At 43.0% G+C, this 23,905-nt stretch overlaps 1 protein-coding gene across 1 annotated transcript; it reads right to left on the bottom strand.

Moving 5' to 3' along the window:
• Positions 1–4,318: 4,318 nt before the first annotated feature.
• LOC114463306 (ubiquinol-cytochrome-c reductase complex assembly factor 1-like) lies at positions 4,319–11,059 on the bottom strand. Its single transcript, XM_028446786.1, has 9 exons — positions 10,844–11,059; positions 8,900–9,016; positions 8,675–8,782; positions 7,292–7,364; positions 5,875–5,932; positions 5,685–5,793; positions 5,541–5,618; positions 5,344–5,457; positions 4,319–4,556 (listed from the first exon to the last, which is right to left on the bottom strand). The coding sequence occupies exons 1-9, from the start codon at positions 10,892–10,894 to the stop codon at positions 4,422–4,424; spliced, it is 843 nt and encodes a 280-aa protein (XP_028302587.1). The 5' UTR covers positions 10,895–11,059; the 3' UTR covers positions 4,319–4,421.
• Between the last annotated feature and the right edge of the window lie 12,846 nt (positions 11,060–23,905).

Raw genomic sequence — 23,905 nt, 5'->3', positions numbered from 1 at the left:
TGGTTCATCCATGACAGTAGAGGAATAAAACATTATTTAATATGATTACTTGCCTGTTTATGCATATAATTTTATTACGTAGTAGTTTCTGTGACAAACACAAAGATACATTTTTTGCCACTAATCAGGAGCCATGAGTGAGTGAATATCACCTACAGTCAGGTATCAATGGTCCTCCTCCTTCTTTAAAATCAGTCCACCACTAAGTTTTTGTTTTTTTTATTTAATTTTTATTACCTGGATCCACTGCCATTGTTCAGCAGTACCAGCGACCACTTCACTATCAGAACCACTTCCTTTGTTCTGATAGATGTAGTTTGTTACAGTGTTTAATGGGGTTGTCATGCCAACCCGTTCACATGGGAAGCCTGGCCCCAAATGTGACCTTCACAATAAAAGCAGGAGTGAAGTTTCATGGAAGTACTCAAACGTTTCTACATTTAAATCAACGTTACTGTTACACCTATGGCACGTGATAGTGATACCAGCCACATGATAAATCACAATAGGACACGCCCACAGGAGGAGCCCACAGACACACTCTGACCTTTCACCTCCCACAACTACATTCATGCTGACAACATGCAAACAACTTTTCTAAAGGGAGCGGTGGCCTAGTGGTTAAGGAAGCAGGCCTGTAATCGGAGGTCGATGGTTCAAGTCTCACTCAGGGAGGGGTTAAATACAGAGAACACATTTCTAATATGTGTAAATAAAGGTGAAAACCCTGATATCCATGTTGGTTACGCCATTGCCACTTCCAGAGGGCATGTCCACATGTCATGGTCGTCCTCACTTAGAAAAGTCCGGTCTTTGATCATAACATGTGGTCTGACCTCAGCGCCATGTTGGGTTTGGTTTTTTGGTGCGTTTACTTTGGGAGCCTCACAGATTTAAACTGAGGGCCACATAATAATGATAATAATAATGAATTTTATTTATAATGCACTTTACTTTTCAAATAAAATCTCAAAGTGCTACAAGTAAAACAGGATAAAAATTCAATTTTTAAAAGGAAGGTCTTTAGTCCTTTTTTAAAAGCAATCCACCGTCTGTGGAGACCTAAGATGGTCAGCGGCAGCTTCAGAAGCCCTGTCCCCCATGGTCATGAGCGTGAGCAGACGGTGCTGTTGGCCTGACCGGGTCCTGGTTGAGGTGTGTGGTGTGAGGAGGTCAGTGAGGTAGGTGGGGGCATCACCGTGCAGACAGTGGTGGGTGTGCAGGAGGACCTTGTACTCTATGCGGGCGCAGATGGGGAGCCAGTGGAGAGTGCGGAGTATGGGGGTGATGTGATTGTATTTCCGCACCCTCATCAGGACCCTGGCAGCGCTGTTTTGGACATACTGGAGTTTTTGGATGTTCCTGCCATTGATCCCGATGAGGAGCGCGTTACAGTAGTCCAACCTGGAGGAGACAAACGCATGGACGAGCCTCTCTGCAGCCAAAAGGGAGAGGAAAGGACTGAGTTTTGAGATGTTTCGGAGGTGAAAGAAAGAGGTTTTTGCATATGTGGGTGACATGGTTGTCGAAGGAGAGGTGGGGTCAAACTTCACCCCAAGGTTGGTAATGGAGGAAGAGAGGGGAATGCTGTGGCCAAAATCTGAAACTGAGGCGATGGGGGAGGCACGGAGTTGTTGAGGTTGTTGTAGTTGTTTTTGAGCCATTCAGCTGCAAGAAGTTTTGTCTCATCCATGCGTGTATCTCCTCCAGACAGGAGCTGAGACGAGTGAGGGTGGCAGAGGGGGAGACCTTGAGGTAGAGTTGTGTGTCGTCAGCGTAGCAGTGGAAGTTAATTCCGTGCCTGCCGACGACACACCTGAGGGGAAGCATGTAAATAGTGAAGAGGGGTGGGGCCGAGCACGGAGCCCTGGGGGACCCCACAGGTGACAGTGTGGGGGCGGGATTTAGCATTCCCCAGGACCACGTACTCGGTCCTGTCAGTGAGGTAGGAACGTAACCAGTGAAGGACGGTGTCAGAGAGGCCAATGTGCTGGAGACGGTGGCCACATGTGGCCCCTGAGCCAGTAGTTGCCTATGTCTGATCTCTGTTGTGAAGGAGGCCCATTGCAGGGGTTTGTGGGTAATTTATGTGCGTACAACTCCGGTGATGAGATGGTGTGACAGCAGCAATGTGCTGCACCCACCACTTAATCCCTCGCAGACGTTCGTGCTCCTGAGGAATGATGTTAGGAATGAAGCTTCAAACATCACTGGGACTCACACAGTCAATCAACCAATCAGAACGCTCCATTATTAAAGCTGCATCCTGATGTTTGGAACCCTAAACTTGTTGCTTCACATTCTTCATCTTAAAGCTTCTGACATTCCTCAGGCTTTGTCTCTGAGGACACACAATTACACAACTATTATAACACAATAACAACACACAACCATTTATAACACACTGATACTGTGACTCATCAGCTACACAAACAAGCCCCGCCCACAGCAGATACCATCACACACACACACACACACACACACACACACACACACACACACACACACACACACACACACACACACACACACACACACACACACACACACACACACACACATCTATCCTAATAATAATAAAAACACTGGACAGTACACCAGGGGGCGGGGCCAGTGACCTTTTTATAGGACAGAACGTGTCCCCATCCATAGTTAAACTGATGTTTTGGTACCTGGTTCAACCTTTTGCTGCTATTAGAAATAACTTGATTACTTCTTACAGCATCAGCAGATACAGGGGGTTGTCTAGAATGGTCAGGACACACACACATAGAAGCTGTTAGTGTGAACAGAGGGAGGAGATGTGGTTTGAAGTGTGCCACAGAGCTGTTTGTCAGCAGCAAACATTTCAAAGAACTGAACCGAAACACGAGTGTGTGTGTGTGTGTGTGTGTGTCTCCTCTATCCTGTGCAAACATCCTTGTGCGCTCCATGTGTGACTGTGTGTTGACCTGACAGGGCGGTGCAGGATATCAAACCAAACCACCCTCAATGACCGTCACTTTGAATAAGGAAATGTTCTGTTTGATTTCCATAACATCAGGGTGAAGAAACCAGCATCAGAGCTACGTCACTGTTAACCAATGAGAGCAGAGCTGAGCACTGCTAGGTGATGTTTATCAGCCTCATCATCTGTATAAACCAGTATAAACTGGTATAAACCAGTATAAACTGGTATAAACCAGTATAAACTGGTATAAACCAGTATAAACCATACTAGTTTATACTGGTTTATACAGTATAAACCAGTATAAACTAGTATGTTAAACTGTTCTGATCAAATTGGTGTCTGTGTTAGCTGATGATCACTCAATCACAAAGTAACACACCTACCAGCTGGGTTGCTGTAAACTAGTCAGTATTCAACGACAGACATGCAGAGCGTCCACACACACACACACACACACACACACAGTGTGATTTAACACACTCACAGTTACACAACACATGCCTGACAGTGTGAGCACGAAACTACACAACAATGTGTGTGTGTGTGTGTCTGCCACCTTTAAAGGACACTGGTGTGTGTGTGTGTTAGTACACCAGTGGGAGTGTCACACACACACACACACACACACACAGTCTGTCCTCTGGTCCCCACAAAGAACGTGTGTCCGTTTCATTCTAATCTCAACCTTTGAGAACAAACATCTACAGTTTGTGTCTCAGAGCGTGGGAGAAAACACACACTGTTACACAACCATCAGTGTGTAGTTAATGAATGTGTTGATTATTTTGTGTCTTTCTGACGTTTTATTTCTGATTTAATAAGTTCAGAAACATGTGACCACACGAAGCGATTCATTGATTTTAATGTGACACGTGCTTTTGGCGCCCCCTGCTGGACGCACTGCGCATGTGCTAGATATGTGAACGACAGACACACACTTATGGGGGAACAAAAAAAATTTTATAAATGTACAAATAAATGTGGAAATGCAATTATATATCAATAAATATAAAACACATAATTGGACATATAAAAATATGGCAACAAAGACATAAAAGACATGCAGATTTACTCATAAAAGTTTGTTTTTTCTACAATCATTTACTTTATTACTTTAAAATGTTTGTCTGCATTAATGTATTTGTCATTTTTAATCCCTTATAACATCAAACCGTCAAAATAAAACACTAAATGAAAAAAACAAACAAACAAAAAAACACAAATTGACTCAAAAGCACACACGTGTAAAAACCTATTTCCTGTGTCCAAAACTGTGATTGGTCCTTATTCTGATGTTGATATGGATGTTGATCATGTGACCCTGCTGGGACGATGTCATTAGAAGATCTGATGACACTCACACAGAGGCAGATGTTCACAGAGCTTTAATAACAAACAGGTTTAAATACAGAGTGTTTGTGGGACAGGAGGAGGCGGAGCATGAAGTTGACCATGAAAAGCAGTGGACCAATCAGAGCCCGGCATCATTGTAAGTGGGCCGGACCACCTTGAGGATGCTCTGAGCATTTTCTTCCAGCAGGGGGCGCCACTGGACCTCCCCACTCAGCAGCAGGTCTTCTCCGTCCAGGGCTTCAATGAACTGCATCTGTAGACGTTACTATGGTTACCACACAACACCATCTACTGAGGTGTATTTCATAAAGGTTTAACAAACTCTGAGTCTATCCATAAACTCTATCTGATTCATTACAGCTGGTATGAAGTGGATCAATAAACTCTGAGTATGTAAACCTTGGGTTACTGACGTGTACACGTGTGATAAAAAACCACCATCAATGGATCAGAGATTACACAAACTACCATGGTAACCACCTGGAAAATAGTGATTTATTCACCCTGATGGTGAAATAAGCTGGTGTTTGATGAATATGATCCTGTTCTAAAGGTGTGTTCAGTCTTCAGTGATTATAGTGGATTAAATCACCTGTAATTAATAACACTTTATGATCACTTCATCACTTTATCTCTTCAGTGACGTGACGAGTGGTGAATAATAATAATAATAAAATGTGTCTGAGGAGGCGTGTCAGCAGCATAGGATGTCTGCATAGAGAGTCCTCCTGTTACACTGGATATAAACACAGTGACTGATGCTTCATATCTAATCATTTATATTGATTTTTAATGTAATATCACCAGATTCATCTCTACGTCATAAAAAAAACACTGATGTGTTTCAGAGAAAAGTGTTAAGGTTTATTAAAGTGTTCAGGTGGGCGGAGCCAGGTAGAAACCCAGGGTTTCTTTGATAAAACCTGTCAGTGACCAGGTTTAGTTCACGGACAATGTTGCTATGGTAACATACTCAGAGTTTGAACATAACCTGTTTTAATGGAATAAACCTCCGGTGGTTGAGTGGGCGTGGCCCTCACCTGTTTACGGACGTACTCCACCATCAGCTCCAGCTGTCTGGGGTCCTCACACTGACGGCTGAACAGGTTCCTCCACAGCGCTGCCGCTAGCACGCAGTCATCAGATAGCACGCCCTGCAGGGACGCACCAACAAGTTCATGACACCACAGCAGCAGCAGGTTGTGAAAGACCAGAAAACCAGAAGGTGAGTTCAAACCTCGTCATATCCAAATATGGCGGCGTAGAAGGTCTCAGTCATAGCCTTCAGGGCCTCCTTCCTGTGAACGGCATCGATCTAAGGCACAAACAGTGTGTGTGAGGGTCACATGACTCATTGATCAGTGCAGGTCACATGACTCACCCCCATGATCTTACTCCTCTGCTCCACATCCTCCCACATGGAGTGGACCACATAACGACACATGTACTTCCCCTCACGGCCTTCTTGACGCATACGCACCAGACACATCCTGACACGCACGCACACACATTATATAACATTAAAACCCTGATCCAGTCCTACAGGGTTTCATTGTGTTTCAGAGACTCACCAAACATGGAGCTGAGCCACCAGGAACCACGAGTTCAATGTGTCAGGGAGAGAGCACTCTGAAACACATTACCAACGTGTTCATTACACCTCCTCTGCAACACATTACCAACGTGTTCATTACACTTCCTCTGACACACACATTACCAACGCGTTCGTTACACCTCCTCTGACACACACATTACCAACGCGTTCGTTACACCTCCTCTGACACACACATGACCAACGCGTTCGTTACACCTCCTCTGACACACACATGACCAACGCGTCCGTTACACCTCCTCTGACACACAAATTACCAACGCGTCCGTAACACCTCCTCTGACACACACACGACCAACGCGTCCGTTACACCTCCTCTGACACACACACGACCAACGCGTCCGTTACACCTCCTCTGACACACACACTACCAACGCGTCCATTACACCTCCTCTGACACACACATTACCAACGCGTCCGTTACACCTCCTCTGACACACACATTACCAACGCATCCGTTACACCTCCTCTGACACACACATTACCAACGCGTCCGTTACACCTCCTCTGACACACACATTACCAACGCGTCCGTTACACCTCCTCTGACACACACATTACCAACGCGTCCGTTACACCTCCTCTGACACACACATTACCAACGCGTCCGTTACACCTCCTCTGACACACACATTACCAACGCGTCCGTTACACCTCCTCTGACACACACATTACCAACGCGTTCGTTACACCTCCTCTGACACACATTACCAACGCGTTCGTTACACCTCCTCTGACACACACACACACATTACCAACGCGTTCGTTACACCTCCTCTGACACACACACACACATTACCAACGCGTTTGTTACACCTCCTCTGACATACACAATACCAACGTGTTTGTTACACCTCCTCTGACACACACATTACCAACGTGTTCGTTACACCTCCTGACACACACAACCAACGCGTTCGTTACACCTCTGACACACACGACCAACGCGCTCGTTACACCTCTGACACACACGACCAACGCGCTCGTTACACCTCCTCTGACACACATTACCAACGTGTTCGTTACACCTCCTCTGACACACATTACCAACGTGTTCGTTACACCTCCTCTGACACACACGACCAACGCGCTCGTTACACATCCTCTGACACACACATTACCAATGTGTTCGTTGCACCTCCTCTGACACACATTACCAACGTGTTTGTTACACCCTAAACAGGATTGACTCATCCATGCATCTGTTTTTAAGCGTGTTTATGTCTTTTATTTTGGTAAGCTGCTTCTATTGTTGATCTGATGTCACATCCTGTAATATGATGTTAAATTTTTCAAGTTTTTATGGAGCAGACATCAGGCTTATCACATGTTTTTCAGGTGGTAGAGTGTGAGCAGGTGCATTGTGGGAAACTCACTGATGAAGAACTCGTCGTAGTTGATTCTCTCCACGCAGCATGTGTACATTCGCAGAGCGGCGATCTTTATTTTCTGTCACAAAAGGAGAAGTTAAAGCTAATGTTGATTAGCACATGACGCTAACATTGATTAGCACATGAAGCTAATGATGACGAGCACATGAAGCTAACGTTGATAGTGATTGACCGTGATTGCTAATCCGCTTCATATAATGAGCAGCTGCCAAAGGCTGCTGTGCATTGCTGGAGACAGAGACTGCAGAGAGCAAAGCCCCTCCCCCCATTAGCAGAGCGTGAAGGACGCGCTTCAACCCCAACAGCAGTTTTTAAACTTTCAAAGCATCTTTTAACTGTTTTACTCAGCTGACGTTGTTCAGTGGTTTCGTGTTTTTGTCGCGGTTGTATTTAACGAGCAGCTGGCTGGAGGTTTGGTATGTGTGTGTTTCTCTCCCTCTCTCTGCTTCTCACTCTGCGCTGAGAAGAAGTTTTTAAAACTTTGAGAAGCAGTTTACTACTTGTTTGAATATTTAATATTGATGTAATTTAGAACAGAAAGTAGAACAGTTTGTTGCTTAATGCACATCTGACATCACGTTATTTTCCTCTGTTAATTTATGTTCTGGGGTTGTGTTGGAATAAATTTTATTCATTTTTTTTGTGTTTAATACTATAATTATACATATTTATACTCAATAATCCTGTTCATAAAATATATCTTCAGTCAGACCAACTTTTGTCAAAGCTATTTTCAGGACAAGGACAAACAGTTCTTTTATAATATTTAATGAGATCTCACTTTATTTTTTTACTTCACATCACCTGTTTTTATTATTTGTTAAATATTTTTTACTTGATGTTGTTCTACCTCACCTTTGTTCATTTCAATAAATGTTCCTTTTTTTTTAATTGAGACTTGTACCATTTATCATCATCTTAGTGTAATTTTTATGATGTAAATTGAGGGAGCAAAAGTAGTATCAGCTCAAGAAAATCGGCAGTCGGTATCGGTCATCGGCTGATGAAAAAAATAAATAAAAAAATCGGTACCGGCATCGGCCTTAAAAAACTCATATCGGTCGAGCCCTAATTAGCACATGAAGCTAACGTCAATTAGCACATGACGCTAACGTCGATTAGCACATGACGCTAACGTCGATTAGCACTTGACGCTAACGTCGATTAGCACATGACGCTAACGTCGATTAGCACATGACGCTAACGTCGATTAGCAGATGAAGCTAACGACTATTACCAGATAAAAATAAAGTTGATTAACACAAAGCTATCAATGACTAGCACATGAGGCTAACATTGATTAGCACATGAGGCTAACTTTGATTAGCACATGAAGCTAACGCTGATTAGCACATGAAGCTAGCTCACCCATTTGTTGTATTTGAGGGGGCCTGTGAAGCCCATGGCTTCGATCAGTTTGGTGAATGCTCCCACTTCCTCCTCTGAGTGCTGAGGCGTTTCCTTCACGCTGCACCGCTGGAGGAGAACAGCTGAGTCAGCACTTTATCACCACAACCAAACACTTTCTGACATAGAACTGTGTGTGTGTGTGTGTGTGTGTGTGTGTGTAACAGGGTGAACACCAGGCGTTACCTGAGCGGAAGCGTACACAGTCCTACAAGGAGCTGTACAGACGGAGGGGCGTGGCCAAGCTTCTTTATCTAACATCTGCAAACAGCAGGGGGTGGGGCCTAGAGAGGTACGGCCCACCTGTTTTCAGAGGGTTACAACAGGGCTTTTATTTTTAAAGGGGCGTGATTACAAATCATCATCATTAACAATTTCAATCTTAGTGTGTGTTACTTTGCGTATCTGTGTCTCAGTGCATGTGTGTATATCAGTGTGCATGTTAATGTGTGTGTGTCACTGTGCAGTCACTTCCTGTCTGACAGGAAGCAGCAAGCAAGGCTGGGAAGCATCACTTCCAGAACCCAGTCATTCAGCACTGGCGCCCCCCAGGGGTGTGTTCTCTCCCCACTCCTATTCTCCCTCTACACCAGGGGTGCCCAATCCTGGTCCTCAAGGGCCACTATCCAGCATGTTTTAGATGTTTCCCTCTTCCAACACACCTGATTCAAATGACCAGGATCGTTATCAGGATTCTGCAGAGCTTGATGATGAGTTAATCATTTGAATCAGGTGTGTTGGAAGAGGGAAACATCTAAAACATGCTGGATAGTGGCCCTTGAGGACCAGGTCTGGGCACCCCTGCTCTACACCAATGACTGCACCTCAGGGGACCCCTCTGTGGAACTCCTGAAGTTTGCAGACGACACCACCGTCATCAGTCTCATTCAGGACGGGGACGAGTCTGCCTTCAGACGGAGGTGGAACAGCTGGATCTCTGGTGCAGTCAGAAACATCTGGAACTGAACCCGCTCAAGACTGTGGAGATGACAGTGGACTTCAGGAGAAATCCCCCCCCCACTCCCCCCCCTTACCATTCTGAACAGCAAAGTGGCTACCGTGGACTCCTTCATACGGTGGCTGGGAAGTGTCAGGTGAATGCATTTACAGAAATGAACACAAATGCAAACAGGTCACAACACGAATGCAAACCGGCCACAACGGAAGTGTTTCCGACGGACCAGTATTACAGACGGACACGTTTGTGGCGGATGTTTTTAACCCACCAGAACAGAGAAGAACAAGAAGAAGACATCGAAACACATATGAAAGTAAGTGAAAGTTGATCAGGATACTCTTATATTTTTCATATCAGGCTATCATATCATAATACCCGTCCGACTGTAATACCGGTCCGTCGGAAACACTTCCGTTGTGGCCGGTTTGCATTCGTGTTGTGACCTTTTTGCATTTGTGTTCATTTCTGTAAATGCATTCACCTGACACTTCCCAGCCACCGTACCTTCAGGTTCTTGGGATCCACAATCTCACAGGACCTGAAGTGGTCCTCCCACATAGACACAACCAGGAAAAAGGCACAGCAGAGGAAGTACTTCCTGCATCAGCTGAGGAAGTTCAACCAGCCCCAGGAGCTGCTGACCATGTTCTACACCTCCATCATTCAGTCTGTTCTGTGCACCTCCATCACTGTCTGGTTTGGATCTACAACCAAACTAGACAAACACAGACTACAAAGGATAATCAGGACTGTAGAAAAGATCATTGGTGTTGATCTGCCCTCCATCCAAGACTTATACCTGTCCAGGGTCAGGAAACGGGCAGGTAGCATCACTGCAGACTCCTCCCACCCTGCACACAATCTGTTTAAACTCCTCCCCTCTGGCAGACGCTACAGATCACTGTACGCCATAAAAACAGTTTGTTCCCTCAGGCTGTCACTGTGATCAACACTAAACAGTCATAGAGTGTCAGACCTGGTTCTGTTTCTGTGAAATAACCTGGAACTAAACATAACAACCCTGGATCAACCTGTCACTGTGAATGTTCATATACATAAACATATAATATTTCATTTAAATGTCAACTTCAGTGTGTGTTACTGTTTGTATGTGTGTAACTATGTGTGCGTGCGTGACTCTAACTTGGTTAGCATGCTAGGCTAACTCTTACCTTCCCGCTGAGCGCGCAGCGGCCGAGCACAGTGACAGTCCTCCGGTACATGCTGTTGGGTGTCCCGGTGAACAGAGGACCGACGGGAAGTGGTCCCGGAGAGACTCACGGTTATTTTTACCGTAACCTGCGGCCTGCGCAATGTCAACCAGTATATAATGACACTGATCGGTCCGGGTGGAAACACGGAACAGGAGGAACGTTCCTACTTCTTCTTCTGTGGTATTTAATGAGGTTTGTAAACGAACTTGTTGTTGCATTAGCGCCACTAACTGGACTAGACTGGAATGAGTGATTAGGGATTATAAACTACATTATTTTATCTACTTCCATTCCTCTGAGGAATTTAAAAATGTAATTCTTCGTTTTTATTTTTAAATATCTCATGTTATCATTATATCAGTCTGATTTATTAATAATTACACTCTGTTGAAAATTATATTCATTCAAGAGCAGAAATAGTCATGTTTTTTTCCTAAGAAATGAAACTGATTAATTATCATTATGAATCAATATTACCAATATGTGATAATAATTAATATCCTACATTTTATAATAGATTATACATGTTGTTTCTATATTGGATTATATACTTCGGAATCAGAATCACAAGAAGTTTTAATCATCAAGTACAGTTTAAAAACAATAGATGAAATTTAACTTGGTGGGTTGTGCAAACAAAAGACAAACCAGAAACACAACAACAACAACAACAAGAACAATAATAGTAATCTACCTATAAAAGCAAGAATGGTGTGTGTGCGTGTGTGTGTTCAGCCTTCGGTTTTGTGAGTTAAAAGCAAGGCCAAATAGTAGCGTGTGACGCAATGATGTAATCAAACAACGTACAGTGACTTTGAGTCAGAAAAGTGCGTGTGCGTTGCTGCAGGAGCAGTAGCAGCTTCTCCTTTCCACAAATAACACAGCCAGACTCTCTCCTTACCGCTCTCCGTCGTTCGTCACCGCGTTAACCTACCATTTCCACAACACAGTCCGTTGTTTATGGGGTGCCAAGAGTAAACATTTAGTATAAAAGTTGTAGCTAACACATTTTCATTATTTATCTCACAGTTTTAACATTTAACATTTAGATTTAACATTTATATATAATGTTTAACATTTAGACTTATATTTAACATTTAGATATAACATAACATTTAGATTTAAAATTTAAATATAGATTTAACATTTAGATATAACATGTACCATTTAGATTTAGATTTAAATATTTAGGTTTTTTTTTACCTCTATATATGTGGTTAAATGTTGTGTTAAATGTAGGAAAATGTGCTAAATATGAGAAAAGTGAGATAAATAATGAAAATTATAGTTGTTAGTGCTGTGAGCCATGAATCCATAAACATCCCCATCGTTTCCTCCTTACATTACACCAGAGGTGTGTTCCATAAAGGAGGTTTAACAAACTCTGAGTCTATCCATAAACTCTAGGTCAACATACCCTCCATGATAAACTCTGTGTATCTGATTCATTACAGCTGGTATGAAGTGGATCAATAAACTCTGAGTATGTAAACCTTGGGTTACTGACGTGCACGCACGATAAAAAGCCATCATCAATGGATCGAAGATGACTTGAGCTGCCATGACAACCACCCAGAAAATAGTGATTTATTCACCCTGATGGTGAAATAAGCTGGTGTTTGATGAATATGATCCTGTTCTAAAGGTGTGTTCAGTCTTCAGTGATTATAGTGATTAAATCACCTGTAATTAATAACACTTTATGATCACTTCATCACTTTATCTCTTCAGTGACGTGACGAGTGGTGAATAATAATAATAATAAAATATGTCTGAGGAGACGTGTCAGCAGCATAGGATGTCTGCATAGAGAGTCCTCCTGTTACACTGGATATAAACACAGTGACTGATGCTTCATATCTAATCATTTATATTGATTTTTGATGTAATTTTATCACCAGATTCATCTCTACGTCCTAAAAAAAACACTGAAGCGGGACGCAAACCCGCGTCCCATCGTTTACAAGAGCAGTGTCACAATTCACTGAACCATCATAGATACGTAATGTACAGATTTAACTGTATAACAATATAAAACAATAATCAAGCCTTAAAAGTGTATTAATTTAAATGATCATCTCCTCCTTTATATTATCTACAGGTTTGTATTCAGTGAACTTTACTACAGACGTCAGTAGATGTTTTAATGTAGATCAACCTCTCAGTGTGTTTCACTAAATGATCTACATCTACAATGTTAGAAAGAAAACTACAGTTAGCACAAAAACATAAAGCAGCATAACATTAGTAATGATGTGAACACGTCTGTGGTGTGTGATGTCACTAATGTGTTTCAGAGAAAAGTGTTAAGGTTTATTAAAGTGTTCAGGTGGGCGGAGCCAGGTAGAAACCCAGGGTTTCTTTGATAAAACCTGTCAGTGACCAGGTTTAGTTCAGGGACAATGTTGCTATGGTAACATACTCAGAGTTTGAACATAACCTGTTTTATGGAATAAACCTCTGGTCTCTCTGCATAGACTGGTGTAGCATTAGCATGGAGTGCTAACAGCTGATGTGTGTAAACAGTGGGCGTGGCTCCAAGCAGTGACTCCCAACACGATCAGCAGCAGAAAAAGTAGTGCAGTTTGTATTTACATATATGGTAATAAAGTATAATATATATTCTATATTAAACAGCAGTGTTTGTTTTAGCTGTTAGATAGTTGGAGAGGGAGGAGCTAACATTCTAGGAGGCGTGTTAGGTGACGTCACCTGCCAACGTGGGTAAAATCCAACTGTCCTGTTTAAAGCTGACTTTTTATAAAATATGTAATAACAAGAGAGGAAACATAACTTTTTACACTTTGTTCCTCTGAATGAGACTAAATGATGTTTATCACTGTAGATAAACCATTAGAATGTTATTTATTATCATACCTCACCTTTAATACACTTTAGTTTTTTTAATGCATGTTTAGTTTTATTTGAAGAACTAATATAAATGATCAACTTTGTTATGCTTTTTATGAAAAGCAAAAACTACTGGAATATTTAAAAAACGTCAGAATATTTAATAAACATTTACTTTATTTAAAAATGTATTCTAGGCTATTTATGCACAATTTAAAAAATAGTGAAAAACTGTATTCGGCTAAGCGTTTATATTTTACTCGGCTTCGACCTCAAATTTTCATTTGGGTGAATCCAAAGAGGGATATAACCGTAAACAAGCTCGTTCACTCTGTTGATATTTCCAACCTAACAGTGTTTTTAATTTTATTCTGGAGATCGTTAATGTTTTAATAGTGTTTATATTGTTAATATTATACATATTTGGACTAGAGCGTTTTCTGCTGATGCTGATTTCGGCCAATCAGAGCACTTTTAAAAACCAATGGAGCAGCTAACCTAGGACAGTCCCCTCACCTCCACCCTGGTGAATGTAAACACTGACTACCTGGGTCTCCAGCGGGAGGATTCAGACTCTACCCAACAATGATGGACGTATCTGAGCATTTTAATAAAAGCGATGTTAGAAACAGTATCAAAGCTACAGACCTCCTCTGTTTCCACTCCTCTCCCAAGCTTTTAACCTTTGATTGTTAAGTATTTTATGTATTTACTTTATTGTTGTTTGTTCCTTTTTTTTTACTTGCGTAATTGTTTTAACGGCTGTAAAATGTTTTAGCGTTTTTGAAAAGCACTTATAAATAAATATGATGGGACTAGTGAGATGTCTGAGTGTGAAAAGGACAGTATGAGTTCTAACTGTAAAAAGGTAAATTAACGAGGTCCACCATTCACTAACCAGGTCCATGATTATTTTTATTAACATATTTTTTTAATTCAATGTACAAATTTGTAGGAAGTTCACAAGATATCGTTCAATGAATCAACGCTCCAACGGGTAAAATAATGTAAATCTCTGTCAGACATGGAGAGTTTATCCTCTGACCTTTGACCTCATGCAGAAGAACTGAACCAGTGTGAGTGTGTGAAAAAGATTATTTCTGCCTGACGTAGTTTGAGTTCAACCTGAAACTTTGTCAACGAATTCCAAATACATTTTAAGATTATGGCACTCTGGGTAATGGGTCAGCGTGGGGAGGGGGTTCAAGATGGTGGAGTGAGCAGTTTAATTCTTAAGGGCTCTGATTTAAAACCTTCATTTTTACTCTAAACAACAATTCAGACTTACCGAGAACATCTTTAAAAGTTTTTTCAACACTTTTTTTAACTGAAAGAGATACATTCCCTTCTTTCCTCTGACTTTTTTCAACCAAAACAATGACCGCCGTTAGCAAAGATGATACATTTCATAAATAATATATTGATTTAAAAACAATGTACATTTGTGAGAATTTGGACTATTTACAAAGAAAGTAAAGATGCATGTTATTTTGCCATAAGAGGGCGCAGTTGTATTATTTTGCCCATGAACTTTTAATTGGATCAAAGATTTCTTGTTTGACAGGAATATTCAGGTATGAGTTGGGACGGCGATGTCTGGTACTCCCCAGGGCAGTGTGATAAGCCCAATTCTTTTTTCTATTATGATAAATGATGTTTCTGAACAGGTTGATATTAGTATTGAACGGTCGCTGTTTGTGGATGATGAGCATTATGGAAAAGAGGGAAAAATATTTAAAAATAACAATGAAAATGCAAGAGGCCATGAATATTGTTGAAAAGTGGTCTTATTTATGGGGGTCTAGGTTTTCTGTGGAGAAAACTAAAGCAATGTTTTTTAGAAGGAAAAAGAGATTTGATGCAAATATTAAGATATATGGACAAGATGTGGAACAAGTGAAGGAGTTTAAGTTTTTAGGAATGTGGTTGGACTCTGGATTAACATGGAATTATCATATAAATCATAATATGTCAAAATGTAAGAAGATTCTAAATGTGATGAGGTGTCTTTCTGGTGAGGAGAGGGGGGCAAGTAGATCAGTATTAAATAAGATATATTATATATATATAGCTCTGATTAGATCAGTATTAGATTATAGAAGTAGTGTATATGGTTCAGCCACAGTAAGCGTGTTGATTGACAGTTCTTATTTAGCCAATCACAAGGTAGGCTGTAACAAGTTTGTTTGTGATCGTTACGTCTGCAGAGCGTTAGTTTCTCCTTAGTTATGGGGTGTAGAGCGACCTTGTGGTTGTGTCTGTGTGTGTAAATGATAAACCATAAGTAATGATGAGAATACAAGAGCACACCCACCTCAAGTTAGCCATCTGCTAACTATGCTAATACTAACAGCCATGCGGCCCGACCATAGCCATTAGCACATGATAAAGCTACACTCGCTTGTTTGTTTGTTGTATTTGTTTATATTTTAATGACATGAATGAAGCAGAGAAAAATATGTCCTTATTTATTGTTTCCTGCTTTATCTTTAGTTTGGTGATAGTATCCACATTTGTATTTCTCAAAAGTATTTACGATTTATATATATATATATATATATATATATATATATATATATATATAGTTTATTTGTGTTACAGAACCACACACAATAAGACAACCCCTGTGAATGTTTAATAAAGAAGACAAACTCTGATTCATCTCCACATTGCATTCTTACTGATGCCCCCTGGCGGTCCCAACATATAAAAGCACCTCACCATGGGGTGTATCATCCACAGAAATTAAACCGTTGTGTTGTCTTTTTTTTTTTTTTTTTCTTTTTAAAGGATTTTTTTTGGCTCTAGTGGCCTTTATATGACAGTTGCTTGACAGGAAGGGGGTTAGAGAGAGCAGGGAATGACACGCAGGAAAGGGTCCCAGGCCGGGAATCGAACCTGGACCCGCTGCAGGTGAGGAGCTATAGCCTCTGTGCATGGGGCAGGCGCTCAACCCACTGAGCTACACACCGCCCCCGTTGTGTTGTCTTTGACTGTATGGTCTCATTTCAGGGTAAGTCGCTAAACAAACTAAGACAAACACATTAGTCTGAGTTTGAACCTGCTTCAGACATATAGTGATGTATCACCAAGTGAAGGTCCCACAGAGGACAGATATGTTACGCTTCCTCTGGTGGCCTGAAGGAAACCTGGATGAACCCATGCAGGAGTTCAAAATGACAAGTGGAAGTTTTTGTTTATGAAATAAAATAGTAACAGCAGAGTTGTTCTGGTCTCCATTCCTGAAGTAGAAAGAACATCAGAGGTTAAGGCACGAGACCTCTGTCACAACAACCTTCCAGAAGAACGAGTCTTAGGAGTTACCTCGTGCATTGAAACCGACTCCTTCAAGATCAAGATTAATGAGAAACCAATGACACAAACCAGGCGGGGCATTCTGTCATTTGTGAGTTCCACAAATGACATTCAAGACTTTTGTTGCAAATCAGGTATTACTTAGAAATCACTCAGAGGTCAATCAATGGAGGTACAGTATGTTAAACCCTGCTGATTACACATCTAGGGGAATGAAAGCAAGAGATTTCATCTCAAACAAATCCTGGATTCAAGGACTGAACCTCCTCAATTAACACTCATAATGTGTTAATGTTGATATTGTGCAAACTGATCCAATCAGTCACGTGTTTGTTATTATTCAGATTGGTACAGATTGAAAAGGCTATCGCCTGGAGGTTGAGATTTAAACAGCTACTTCAAAAACTCACAGGAGCGCAAAAATGGAAATTAAATTGTGCCAAATGCAGACAATTGTGTGTAGTAATTAGAAAAAAGTGTTTTTTACACCTGAGATGCGAGAGTATTTTAATTTTATTTCAGTTCTGGACGGCCCAGAAGATAAGTTTAGTGAAAGTTAGACACGTACACGTGGATGAACTGGTGGCATAAATTTAGAATGGATTCACCCCCCAGCTCCTGTGGACTTCTCTAAATATACCTGTTGTGTATGTGCCACCCCAGCACCCGTTGTGACTGTGGGTTTTACGACAGTATGACGTCAGAGCTGTTGTGAAAAAACAACAGAGTTTAGGGCACGCAGTGTGTGGGTGTGCTAGTGTGTTTTGTGTGAGGCACAATAAAGTTCTTCAGCAGCTAACGGGCTGTAATTCGTAAGTTACTTACATAACATTGGCGACAAGGATGGAGTTTCTGTTCCCACCTCTCTCTCCGTTCCTGGCCCTGCCCGGTGACCCGCCCGTGCCGTGGACTCGCTGGCATGAATCGTTTGAGACATTCATCACGGCCATGGGGCTAATGGACGCTAGCTCATTCACAACCTGGGCAGAGGATCTTCCGGACTCTCGGACCCGCCGCTACATACGACGAGTGTGTCACGTGGCTGTCGGCACACTTTGCTGCTCCTCAGAACGTCATGCTTCGGCGGATAGTCTTCCGACAGCGCATACAGCAGGAGGGTGAGTCCATTCACCATTACGTGGCTGATTTGAGGGGCTTATCAAGCCTATAAAATTTGGGCAGCTAGAGGAGGAGCTAATAAGAGATCAGCTGGCTGATCACACCAACAACCCAAACTCAGGGAGAAGCTACTAATGTCCCCTGATTATTTGTCCCTGACTATCGATATGGCATTCCAGATGGAGTCTTCAGCCTCATTAACAGTAAAACTAGTGAAGCCCAGCCATCTCACCTCGCCATCCACCCTCATGGTACAGACTATTTCACCGCCAGCTGTACACTCTCGCTCTGAGTCACCTGAAGACAGTTTTGAGGTTAACTTTGCCGGGCGCCAAAACACTACACCACGCCAGGCTTGTGGCAACTGTGGCTCGCCATCGCACACCGCTAGAGCTCCAGTCTGTCCTGCAAGGGGTCAGAAATGTCAACGCTGTGGAAAAAATAATAATTTTGCTAAAGTCTGCCGCTCTGCCCCAGGTGACAGCACATCATCATATTCACCCAACCAACGGGTACCGACAACCGTTCATTCGGTGAGCTCCGCCTCTCGGCCGTTTAGATGGTGCACAGTGGAGCTGGAGGGGGTGTGCCTGCCGTTACTGCTGGACACGGGTGCCTCCCGCTCACTCCTAAACGCTGCCACTGTCCGGCGGCTTTTCCCACATCGGACTCCCAATGCGGGCACTGAGGACCTGTACGGTTATGGACATTCTAAAATTGGCACGATCGACCTCCCTGTCTGCTATGGTCCCATTGTTTATCTTTCAGGTTTCCCAGCATGGGGCGAACCTCATGGGCCGGGACCTGTTCCTCGATCTTGGCTTCTCACTGCTGGACACCACAGGGTCCGCAATCATGTCTGTGGGCTCACCTGGCAGCAACGGTGGCCTTCTCTGTTCAACGGCCTGGGCTGCCTCACGGCATTTAATCAACAGCCTCTTCTCAGGACTGACGTGCACCCTGTCATTCAGCCACTACGCCGCCTCCCCCTCGCCCTGCGTGATGGCGTTACCGCCGAACTTCAAAAGCTCCTGGATGCAGGCATAATTGAGAGGGTGGATGCCTCACCTTGGAATTCCAACCTGGTGGTGGCTAAGAAAAAGTCTGGGGGGCTCTGCTCATGCATCGACCTCAGGGCAGTAAACAAGTTGGTGATCCCGGACAGGTACCCACTACCAACAGTGGAAGAACTGTCAGCCAAGTTTTATGGCTCCTCTGTTTTTTCCAAACTCGACCTCCGCCAGGGGTATCTACAGGTCCCGCTGCACCCTGACAGCCGCAACCTGACGGCATTTGTGACCCACGTTGGTGTTTTTCGCTACTCTCGCGTGCCGTTTGGCCTCAGCTCAGTGGTGGCCAGGTATTGACCGTGACATAGAGGTGATGGTGAAAGATTGTGCAGCTTACCTGGTCAGCGGGAAGACTGGTCCACCACCGTTGCCACCACTGCAGGCCCTACAGTGGCCGACTGCGCCCTGGGAGCACATCCAGGTGGATATTTGTGGGGAGCTCCATGGCGTCTCACACCACCAGCGGTTCCTTCTCGTCACCTACGACCTCCATTCAAAGTGGCCAGAAGTTCTGGCAGCGGGGTCCATCACGACTCGGGTGGTCACCGACTTCCTCGCCTCCCTGTTTTCTCCCTGGGGTATCCCTACCACCATTACGACGGATAATGGCCCACAGTTCATATCAGTGGAGTTTGCAGCCTTTTTTGAGGGCCGGGGAATAAAACATATTCGTACGGCTTTTTACCACCCCGAGGCAAATGGGGGGGTTGAAAGATTCAACCAAACTCTGAAAAATGGGATCAGAGCCCACTTGGCTCATGGCCTGCCCTTCTCATCTGCGCTGCTCAGCACCCTATTGCACTATAGGGCGAGCCCACACTCCACCACCGGCAGCTCTCCGGCACTCTTGATGATCGGGCGGGAGCTCCAGCTTCCCCTGGATTGACTGCGGCAATCTGCGGTTCTGCAACCAGCTGTAACACCTCAACACAGCAGCCGGGTTAAGGAATGCCAACATCATATGAAGCAGCAGTTTGATAGGAAACGGAAGGTGAGACCACCCGATGTTTGAGTGCTGGACTGGGTCCGTGTTCATCGTCTAAGTCGGAACCATAAGCTTCTCTCCTTCTGGTCTGCTCCAATGTAAGTCACTCGCAGGCTGGGGCCAGCCACTTTCCTCCTGTCTGATGGATCCCGGTGGCATGCAAACCGACTCGGAACCCTCCAAGGCGCACCACGGGACAAGCGTGAACTTTGACTCCATTGTTGGGGACTTTGAGTGTCCTACTGTGTGGCTGGAGGTTCCAGCCGGACTCCAGCCTCCTGAGCCAACGGGACTGACGGTTGATCCGGCGGTTCGTCCTGCTCGAGCCAGAGTCAGACCGAGTTACTTGACAGACTATGTTACAGACTTCTGACTTGAAAGTGCTGGACTAGAGCATAGTCTGTCTTGTGGCAGAATAATCCACATGACTATGCTGGTAACTGGTAGTCTACCCAGTTTACCTAGTTAGGGTGTTGTGTTCAATTGTAACAGAGATGTTCCATTGTTATCTATGGGGGGGGATGTTGTGTATGTGCCACCCCAGCACCCGTTGTGACTGTGGTTTTTACGACAGTATGACATCAGAGCTGTTGTGAAAAAACAACAGAGTTTACGGCACGCAGTGTGTGGGTGTGCTAGTGTGTTTTGTGTGAAGCACAATAAAGTTCTTCAGCAGCTAAGGGGTTGTAATTCGTAAGTTACTTACATAACAATACCTTTTGACTGTTCCTTATTTGGTGATTACGTTTCAAAACATTTATTTTCATGTTTGTTTGACCGTTCGCTGTTTAGACCGGACGGACGGGTTAAGTTATGACGGGACCCGGAAGTTGTTGGTGGGCAATGGCCACGGCTGTGTTGAAAGCTAACGGCAAAAAATGCACATTTTTCGCGGATACGGCATTATAAATACTGATATTTTCACCACGTACTATATAACCAAATGTGCACCTTGGATGCAGATAGTGAACACACACACAAACATTTAGAGAGAGAGAGAGAGAGTTGAGACAACGGAAAAGTTCCCGGAAGTTTTAAATAGTTCCAGTGGTCTGGTTTTTATTTCCTCTACACACGCATTTCAATAACCTGTGACGGAGTATGTGCATGCGCGCACATGTGTGAGAGAGAACCTATGGAGGAGTGACAGGTAGCAAGTCACACACACACACACCTCAAAACACGCCCTCAGAAATGCAAAAAAATACAGAAAATGACTCCAAAAAATATATTACAGAAAAATACACCAAACAACATACATTTGAAAATGACTCAAAATACACAAAACTAATGAAAATGGATGATGATGATGATGATGATGATGCTACAGTGAATCTGTTTAGAAAAGTACGACGATCAACTTTAGAATGATTAATTACAGTGTGTGTTTGTGACAACAAGAGATTTTATTCATGGAAATTAAATTGTGCCAAATCCAGACAATTGTGTGTAGTAATTAGAAAAAAGTGTTTTTTACACCTGTGATGTGAGAGTAAAGTGTGGTAAAGTATAGTTACATGTTGTGGTTATTGGGTCTAAAACACCAATGTTTGTTTGTAAATGATAGAGAAAAACTATAATAAATAATAATAATGCATTGGATTTTATATCTTTCACTCCACACTTAGTGGTGGTAAGCTACAATTGTAGCCACAGCTGCCCTGGGGCAGACTGACAGAAGCGAGGCTGCCATAGTGAATTATGGCCCCTACGGCCCCTCCCACCACCACCAACACACACGCACAAACTATCATGTGACATGTTACAGAAACTGAGATTATTTTTTAACTTCTGACCTTTTTATACAACAGCAATACAGAGTAATATGATCCCTCTGTGTGCGTGTGTGTGTGTGTGTGTCACACCCTGTAGCAGACAACGACGAGTTGTAACTTGTCCGTCCAATCAGAGGAGACGCCATCCACAGTCTGATGTTTAGTGTGTGTATTGTTTTGTGTGTTTCTCCTTGTTGGTAAAGGTCATATTGTGTCAGATAACTTTATTTTCAAACTAAAATCACATTAAAGCTGCAGTATGTAGAATGGTGAGACGCTCCCCCCTCCCCTCCTAAACTAAACACATACTGTGGAATTCTCAGAGCGACTGTTTTCTCCATAGAGACTAGTAACAAATGTAGGGACTTTATCTGGTGTTATTGGAGAATTGCCTGATGTTTTAGAGACATGAGAACACGTATCACTCACTGCTGTGAGCACAGTAAGACGTTCACAGTCACTGCTGATCCTCAAACACAAGCAGCTGATCACAGCAGACACACTCCACACTGTAAATGAAACAAGTCTGTTCTTTGTCTCCACCTTAGATAATGTTTCTCTTAGGTTTACAAGTTATTTATCTCTTCTGTTATCACTCTCTCTCTCTGACTCGGGGCAGACTGCGCACGGATTGAAAGCGGATCGCTAACAGTCCGCCGCACACACACACACACACACAGAGGACACTCTGTGACTCCGTTCCTCCTGAACACGTTTGTGCCTTTATTCTGTTGCTTCTTCACTTCGCTCTTCCTTTTTCCTCTGGCTTTGCCGTGTAACCGCTGAGGTAAAAGCCACATCAGAGACGTCAGATGGAATATGAACTACTCTCAGATACAGAACCCGCATAAACTTTTGACAAGCAGCTTGAGAAGCCAATAGTAATGTTTATAAACATAACGTACCCGCACTTGAAAACCCTCGGCCTGACATTTGAAAAATCCTCAAAATATTAACTGTCACATGACCAAGCGATGCATTTCACTGAATTTATAATTGGAAATGGTTCATCCATGACATTTATAATACCGGTAGAGGAATAAAACATGATTAAATATGATTACTCGCCTGTTTATGCATATTATTTATTACGTAGTATTTTCTGTGACAAACACAAAGATAAAAAATGTTGCCACTAATCAAGAGCCCTGAGTGAGTGAATGTCACCTACAGCCAGGTATCAATGGTCCACCTCCTTCTTTAAAATCAGTCCACCACTAAGTTTTTCAAAATCCTCAAAAACACTGTTTTTTTTCGCCAAAAATCAACCGACCGGAATTTTTTTTCATACCCTGGAATCCCCCCCCCCCCCCCCCCCCCCCCCCCCATTAATACCAATGTTTTGGTGTGAGAACGGTTGGTGGGTATTGCATTAAAAGACCAACACCACTCTACACACACACACACACACACACACACACACACACACACAGTCAGACGAACTGTTGACAACACACTTCGGCCGAGGGCAAAGAATCATGGATCATCTCTGTTGGTAGAAAGATCCCTGATTGGCTGAAGTCCAGCTACACAGCTGTATTTCTAAAGCTCATTTACAGAGGTTCACTGTCTACTCAGAACACTTTGGATTACCAAAAATAACTTACATACTGCAGCTTTAAATGAACAATAAGAGTAAAGTTTACGCAACTGATTGTGGTTCTAGATGAGAATCATTGTGTTTTATTGAGTGTGTCACTACTTTTCCTTGTTTTGTGTTTCTTAGATTGTGTTTTAATTATTTTCACCTTCTGTTTGGTGTGTGTGTGTGTTTTTGTTCTGTTTTTGTGTCATTAAATGAAAGGAGAAGTGAAACTGTGACACACACGTCTGTTTGTTTATCAGTACAACATGAAGGCTGTCTACCAGTTGGAGTGTGTGTGTGTTATCCCTTCTTTAAATGGGA

This window comes from Gouania willdenowi, chromosome 5 (genome assembly GCF_900634775.1).
Source record: "Gouania willdenowi chromosome 5, fGouWil2.1, whole genome shotgun sequence".
Classification (NCBI taxonomy): Eukaryota; Metazoa; Chordata; class Actinopteri; order Blenniiformes; family Gobiesocidae; genus Gouania; species Gouania willdenowi.
Note: the sequence above shows the minus strand (reverse complement) of the source record. Positions and strands in the feature narration are given on the sequence as shown.

Coding starts and splice junctions, on each gene's coding strand:
- LOC114463306 (XM_028446786.1), bottom strand. CDS start 10,894: ATGTACCGGAGGACTGTCACTGTGCTCGGCCGCTGCGCGCTCAGCGGG. Junction 9,017..10,843: donor GCTGCGCGCTCAGCGGGAAG/GTAAGAGTTAGC, acceptor CTCTGAAAACAG/GTGGGCCGTACCTCTCTAGG. Junction 7,365..8,674: donor CCCTCAAATACAACAAATGG/GTGAGCTAGCTT, acceptor CTTTTGTGACAG/AAAATAAAGATCGCCGCTCT.